Genomic DNA, 7,863 nt, shown 5'->3' with positions numbered 1-7,863 from the left:
GCTCTGGATAAGAGCGTCTGCAAAATGACTTAAATGTAAATGTAAATGTAATAAAAATGGATTTGACAATAAATCCATTTGACATTAGATGGACTCTTCTCTTCACTAATGTACAGCAATGTCCTATGTTTTGGAATGTCAGAGGGAGAAGGGAGAGAGGGAGGGTGAGAGAGAAAGACAGAGAGAGAGCACACTATGCTCAAACCCTATACCCCAACCTGTGCACTCCATTCTGCCATTTCTGGTCTCTTGGCCGTTCTACCCTTACAGGGGGTCAGCTCCTGCTCAGCCCAGTTAAAACTTCTCAGTCCTGACACACCAATGGTGGAACAAGCTTCCCCCTATCGTCTGGACAGCGGAGTCCCCAACCATCTTCCGAAAATGTATAAAACCCAATCTCTTCAATGAGTATCTGGAATAAATCCCACAGGGCCTCCCACCCTCCTTTTCCTACCAACACTGACTTTGAGGATAACTATAGTACTTTATTGACTGAAAATGTACTTGCTACGACTGTGATATGTGGTTGTCTCACCTGTGTTAAGATGAATGCGCTAATTGTAAATCTGACTAAAATGTAAAATGAGGGAGGAAGGGAGGGAGAGGGAGGGAGGACACAGCAGAAGGAAAATAAACGTGAGCTTTAACAATGATTAAAATCACAGCACATGAGTCACTGTGACTGTTACCACAGTCGTATCAGAGGGCTACAGCCTCCCCCTCTAACTTGCTCTGCTGGCCTTTTCCAACGACATTAACAACTGCCTGGCTCTTAAGTTAACAGAGACGCTAAACTGTAGTGAGAATAAGTCATCACAGGCTTGCTTAGAATGGTGCTAGGCCATCATTGTAAATAAGAATTTGTTCTTAACTGACTTGCCCAGTTAAATTAAGGTTAATAAAGGTTCATTAAATTACCTAGTGTGAGTGCTACAGGCTATGGTATTTAAATGTATTCTATGGTTAAAGCTATTTATATGTTTTCATAATTAACACTTACATAATCTACATTTAACTCATTTCCATCTGCATTGGGGGGTTGACATATATTGGGAGCATAATTTTTTAGAGTTGAAAGAGTAGATACCTTGGCTTTACCACCAGAGGGCGTGGCTAACCCCGTGAGCTGTGTTTGCAGGGTCAAAGGTTAAAGGTTACCTGAACCTAGTGGCCAAGACTGCCTGAGGGGTGGAGTTGATTATAGGCTGAGAGGATATGACCCGTGGTCTGAGATGTATTGACCCCAGGCTGGGAGGCCATCACCATGTTCTGACCGGGCAGCATCGCGGACTGGGCGTTGATGACTGTGAAGGTCTGTCTGCGTCTCTTGATCTCCCGGGCCAGCTGGCACCAGGAGCAGATGTTGCAAAAGGTGGAGTACACACAGTCCGCCATCATGTCACCCTTTAGAGAGACGTGACATATGACTTAAATACTATAATCTCAAACAGTCATTATCGTTTGATCTTGTTGATGTTATGTTTAGTACTCTATAGTGTTTCTAGTCACAAACAGTTGCTATAAGGTATAGGCAAAGGGTACCAAACCTGGAATACTGTATGATTACATTGACTGCTAAAACTAAGCTCAAACTTCATGTGACTGAGTTCTATTATGGAAAAGCCAGAGACAGCAAGTGCTTTCTGCCTACCTCCGGACTTTCTCTCTCGCTTGACCACCTACCACCTACCACCTCAAGCCATGAACTTAATGACTGTCCATCTCAGATGTTGTTTTTTTAAATGACTTGCCTTTTTTGTGCTTTGGAGCGCTTTGGGATTCTTTGAAAAGTGCTAAATAAGTTGAATAAATGATTATTATTTGTATTATTAGGCACAAGCCCACATAAGCCCTCATGTGCTCTGGAGAATGCACTGCCTCACGCTTACACAAAGTCCATAAGCTTAGTCTGATAGTCTCCCTTTAGTTTCTTCATTCAGGCGTTCAGACTAACAGTACAGCTCTCAATTTGTTAACCAACATGAATGGCATAGCGGTTGCACACCGCCACCTTCATGGACATGGATGGACTCGAGGGGTCCGGGAAGACACCCCTACCAGCTGGGTAAATCCCATTAAGATGTCCAGCAGGGGGAGACAGAAACACTCTCCGAACTTTGAGGTGGTGGTGTAGGCAAAACAGGGGAAGCACCAGTAGGCAAAACAGCCTGAGGATGGGGTGAGAGAGTGCAGGGCAGAGAAAAGATCTGCTAGCACTGATAGGAGACGTATCTAACTCATCGTGATTAGTAGCGTGTAGCGCTGTGTTTTATGAAGTTATTTTGTATGCATGGAATATAAAGAGTGGTTGTATCAAGAGGTTGATGTCTCAAAATATGCCATGTTTTAATAAGACATTCTGAAATACAGATGTAAACTGAACTCTGACCGACAGACTCACAGACTTGTAAATCGTCGAAGCAGCCACAGATGCCAGTGCCCCACTGGTTAGAGTGGGTGGCTATTAGAGCTGGTGTCTAGGTCTGAGGAGGCTGAGACTGTTGGTTGTTGTTGATTATCACGTTTGTTGCCATGGTGACTGGCCAGCCGCTCGACTGAGGAGGAAGAACATGAACAACAAGCAACAACAATGGACTGTTACTTTTGGCTCTATCTGCAACTCAATGCCAACTTGAAATACGTTTTACTTGGCTGCAACTTGCTTTCTAACGGCTCTGCAATTCCTTCTATTGTTCAGGGGTGCTGATTCCGACCCGAGTTTTAAGCGTGCATAAATGGCACGTAAATTCCCTTTTGATGCACTTTTCTCTCTGTGCATATTCTGACATCAAATTTAAGCATGAGAATAGCGTGCTATTCACCTGCGATTCGTTTTGGGGGAGATCGAATAAATGAAGATGTGGCGGAGGTGTGTCTGACCTTGACTTAATTCCCTAATAATTCCACCACCTTTATGCATGAGGAAACCATGAATAGGGTCTCCGAACCAACCGGTTCCAAGTAGGAAAAGCATCTACTTTATTGTTTCAGATGGAAATAACACCATTCTCCATGCACTGTAATTGATAAGAGCTAGGTAAATGAGCAATTTGTTTGGATAAGGGAATTGCAATATAAATAGCATTTTGTTTTAGATATATTTTACCTTATAGTCGCTGGAGACAAATGTAATATGAACGCAAACTAAAGCATGTCAACATATCAACTTTCCCACAGTAAAGTTTATGAAATGCTGTACCATTATGCAGAATATAAATTGTATGGCCTTTTAACTTGCAGGGGTGGGCACTCTCGAGTGTTTGATAGGCTATACCAACTTTCTCTGTTTCCTATTTCTGTCATGTTATTAGCCACTAGCAGTATCAACCGTCAATCTGCCTAATAACAGCACATATTCAACCGTCAATCTGCCTAATAACAGCACATATTCAACTGTCAATCTGCCTAATAACAGCACATATTCAACCGTCAATCTGCCTAATAACAGCACATATTCAACTGTCAATTTACTGTTAGTTCCCTTCAGTCGATACAGTGCCTTCGGAAAGTATTCAGACCCCTTGACTTTTTCCATATTTTGTTTAAGTTGCAGCCTTATACTAAAATGTATTAAAATGTATTTTTTTCCCTCATGAATCTACACACAATACCGCATAATGACAAAGCAAAAACAGGTTTTTAGAAGGAAAAAAATATAAATATCACATTCACATAAGTATTCAGACATTTTACTCAGTAATTTGTTGAAGCACCTTTGGCAGAGATTAAGGTAAGGTAAGTCTGAATACGAACTACCCACAATTGTGTAGGAAAGGCGTGCGTAAGAAAGGTATACTTTCCTAAATCAGAATTGGGCCTCTATTGAATAATATTTCTCATTCACATCTTACAAACACTTCAATCTTTCAGTCATCACTTTGCAGCCAATAGGCTACTCTGTGCACTCTTTAAACGGCAAAACCTCATTGTTTGGAACTATATCTTTCTAAACCATAACCTATACTGTGCATTATCATGATATTCACCATTGACCTGATGTTAAATTGTATAAATCTCCCCATCAACCACAAATCATGGCATCCTATAATTATAGTAGTGGGTAATATTCAAGTCCCATTTTCTTTAATTCTGATTCTTTAAAAAAAAAATACACTCACCTGAAATGGTCAACTCTGCCTGGCTGTATCCAGGTTTGTGATCCCTACCTCCAGATTACAAACACAATTATGGAGAGTGGCTTTTTGCATGCGTTTGGTTTGCATATGATTCAAAATCCTGAGGGTCTGTGATATACAGTATTCAATGTATTTACATCTTTGAGAATGGCTAGACAGGCACTCTTCTTTTAATATTTTACTTACCATTAAAGACACATGCATTTATACTGTAAACAAGTATAAAATAGATATCTATCATTAGATTGAACATTACCCACTACCAGAATTGTAGGCTGCCATGATAGATATATGCAGCACCAGTCAAATGTTTGGACACACCTACTCATTCCAGAATATTTCTTTATTTTTAATGTTTTCTACATTGTAGAATAATAGTGAAGACATCAAAACTACGAAATAACACATATGGAATCATGTAGTAACCAAAAAAGTGTTAAACAAATCAATGTATTTTATATTTGAGAATCCTCAAAGTAGACACCTTTTGCCCTGATGACCGGTTGGCACACTCTTGGCATTCTCTTAACCAGCATCACCTGGAATGGAAATATGTCATTTACATAAGTATTCAGACCCTTTACCCTACTTTGTTGAAGCACCTTTGGCAGCAATTACAGCATTGACTCTTGGGAGATGCTACAAGCCTAGCACACCTGTATTTTGGGGAGTTTCTCAGATTCTTCTCTGTAGATCTTCTCAAGCTCTATCAGGTTACATGGGGGAGGGTTGCTGTGTGGCTATTTTCAGGTCTCTCCAGAGATGTTCGACCGGGTTCAAGTCCGGGCTCTAGCAGGGCCACTCAAGGACATTCAGAGACTTGTCTCGAAACCACTCCTGCATTGTCATGGCTGTGTACTTAGGTTCATTGTCCTGTTGGAAGGTGAACCTTCACCCCAGTCTGAGGTCCTAAGCACTCTGCAGCAGGTTTTCATCAAGGATCGCTCTGTACTTTGCCTCGATGCTGACTAGTCTCCCAGTCCCTGCCCCTGAAAAACATCCCCACAGCATGATGCTGCCACCACCATGCTTCACCATAGGGATGGTGGCAGGTTTTGTCCAGATATGATGCTTGGCATTCAGGTCAAATAGTTCAATCTTTGATTCATCAGACCAGAGAATCTTGTATCTCAGGATCTGAGAGTCCTTTAGCTGCCTTTTGGCAAACTCCAAGCGGGCTGTCATATGCCTTTTACTGAGGAGTGGCTTCAGTCTGCCACTCTACCATAAAGGACTGATTGGTGGAGTGCTGCAGAGATGGTTGTCCTTCTGGAAAGTTCTCCCATCTCCACAGAGGAACTCTAGAGATCTGTCATCGAGTGACCATAGGATTCTTGGTCACATCCCTGACCATGATCCTTCTCTCCCGGTTGCTCAGTTTGGCCGGGCGGACAGCTCAAACTTCTTCCATTTAAGAATGGAGGCCACTGTGTTCTTGGTACCCGTCCCCAGATCTGTGCCTCGACACAATCCTGTATCGGAGCTCTACGGACAATTCCTTCGACCTCATTGCTTGGTTTTGGCTCTGACAAATATATATAGACAGGTGTGTGCCTTTCCAAATAATGTCCTATCAATTGAATTTACCACAGGTGGACTCCTATCAAGTTGTAGAAACATCTCAAGGATGATCAATGGAAACAGGGTGCATCGGAGCTCAATTTTGAGTCTCATAGCAAAGGGTCTGAATACTTATGTAAATACATTTTTATAAATTAGCAAACTTAAAAACCTGTTTTAACTTTGTCATTATGGAGTATTGGGAGTAGATTGCTGAGATTATTTAAAAAAAATACATTTTAGATAAGGCTGTAACGTAACAAAATGTGGAAAAAGTCAAGGAGTCTGAATACTTTCCTTAGGCACTGAATGTATATATATATATATATATATATATATATATATATATATATATATGAATGTCTGTTTTTCCTTGTTAATCTTTAATAACTTTCTCTCGTAATACAATTGTATGTTTCTGCAATACAATGGTCCAGTTTTCAAAAGGGTTTTGGAAATGTATTTAGCTGTTGACAGGGAGGAAGTTGTGAATGTGAACTACCTGTGACAGCATGGTGAAAGATGAAGATTGGACATTCCACAACACCCAGACTAGCTCGAAATAGTACACGTGCCTGAGTGACGTTACATGGTGAGTGATTTATTAGAGTCAACTGAGGATATAATGTGTAGTCCACGATAAGTATGATATTGTTGGTATTCCATTCACATTTGTCTTATGATATTTAATATGATTAGTCTAATGACCATGATGAAGAGGAAGATGGATATATGATGATGGTGGTGTGCGACTGTGACAGAGAAGTCCGCAACTGGCCGCGGGCAGCGTTTGGAACACATACACACTCGTCGCCGGCTCCGTTATCAGCTACGTTAGCAATGTGGTTCGAGGAGATTGGCCAAGATGGCTGCTTGAACAGACGCTTTTTTACCGAGCTCCGTACCAAACTTCAGAAAGATTGTGAAAATTGTTTAAAAAAAAAAGTTTAGTCATTATTTTTATTTGTTCAAGATATAAGACCTTTCCTGTGACTGGAATGATAATTGGATAATTTATTTCAGCATGTCCATGCAAAGTCGTGACAAAAAAAGAAAGGAAAAAGTTAGCCGTTCTATTGCTAATCAACAAGAGAGAAACGTGCTTATAGACAACTGTCATAACTACACTTGGCCTATGGATAATATCATGCTTTCGAATGCTGAAGATAATATATGCCATTTAGCAGACGCTTTTATCCAAAGCGACTTACAGTCATGTGTGCATACATTCTATGTATGGGTGGTCCCGGGAATCGAACCCACTACCCTGGCGTTACAAGCGCCATGCTCTACCAACTGAGATGACGAATTCCCCTCTTTACCGGTTACTCCGTGCAAACCTCCACCCTCCAAAAAACCCAACATGAACTCTGACATCGTGGCTACCCTCTCCTTACTCATCAACTCCAGGTGAGACGCCATTGAGAAAATGGTAGGCGCGAACACCATGGTTATCGAAGGCTTGAAAAAGACTATGGAGTTTGCATGTGGTGAAATTAATGATGTGAAAACGAGAGTGGCAAAAGTTGAAAAAAAATGTGGAAAGGGTGGAAAAGAATAACAATGTCTACCATAGACGTCTCACTGATCTGGAACAATACACAAGAAAATGGAACCTGAGACTCTACGGCTTGCCAGAGGTGGAGAATGAAGATGTGCGAGGAGAGGCTATCCGTATCTGCCAAGAAGTTTTGCCTGCAGAGAAGAACAAAGTTGGTGATACCATCGACGTTGTACAGGCTGCTTACTTCGTCGGAGGACGAGGTTTCATCAATGGTTCAGAAATCCATATTCCTCCCTAAAATCTCACCAGAAGGAACAGGTTGATGGTTTCAGCCATGGTATTCTCATTAAAGGAATACTCAGGTATTTCAATTCATTAGTTTGTTCTTGTATGACCAGAAGTCCTATTTTGTTTATAAACTTACGAAGAAGATTGAAAGCTGAATTTATGTTTTATGTATACAGTAACTAAGATACTGTTTTAAATGGCATACAGGTCTGCTCTGACTTTACACGGTTATTGTTCTATTTAGTTATTAATACTTATTTCCAAAAAAAAAGGTCTTAGGAACGTTTATATGTAGAACATTTTGTTATTCAATTATTTTATGATCAGTTTTCATATGTACTTAAAATAGTAGGTACCCTTTTATTTAAATTATTA

The 7,863-nt window shown here is 40.7% G+C and overlaps 1 protein-coding gene across 1 annotated transcript; it reads right to left on the bottom strand.

The window, feature by feature from the left end:
* Window positions 1–1,164: 1,164 nt before the first annotated feature.
* LOC124013843 (placenta-specific gene 8 protein-like) lies at window positions 1,165–7,536 on the bottom strand. Its single transcript, XM_046328404.1, has 6 exons — window positions 7,507–7,536; window positions 7,268–7,285; window positions 2,402–2,477; window positions 2,063–2,168; window positions 1,982–2,030; window positions 1,165–1,404 (listed from the first exon to the last, which is right to left on the bottom strand). Exons 1-6 carry the CDS (start codon window positions 7,534–7,536, stop codon window positions 1,165–1,167), a joined length of 519 nt encoding a protein of 172 aa, XP_046184360.1.
* Window positions 7,537–7,863: the final 327 nt, after the last annotated feature.

Source organism: Oncorhynchus gorbuscha, linkage group LG25 (genome assembly GCF_021184085.1).
Source record: "Oncorhynchus gorbuscha isolate QuinsamMale2020 ecotype Even-year linkage group LG25, OgorEven_v1.0, whole genome shotgun sequence".
In the NCBI taxonomy this organism is placed as follows: domain Eukaryota; kingdom Metazoa; phylum Chordata; class Actinopteri; order Salmoniformes; family Salmonidae; genus Oncorhynchus; species Oncorhynchus gorbuscha.
Note: the sequence above shows the minus strand (reverse complement) of the source record. Positions and strands in the feature narration are given on the sequence as shown.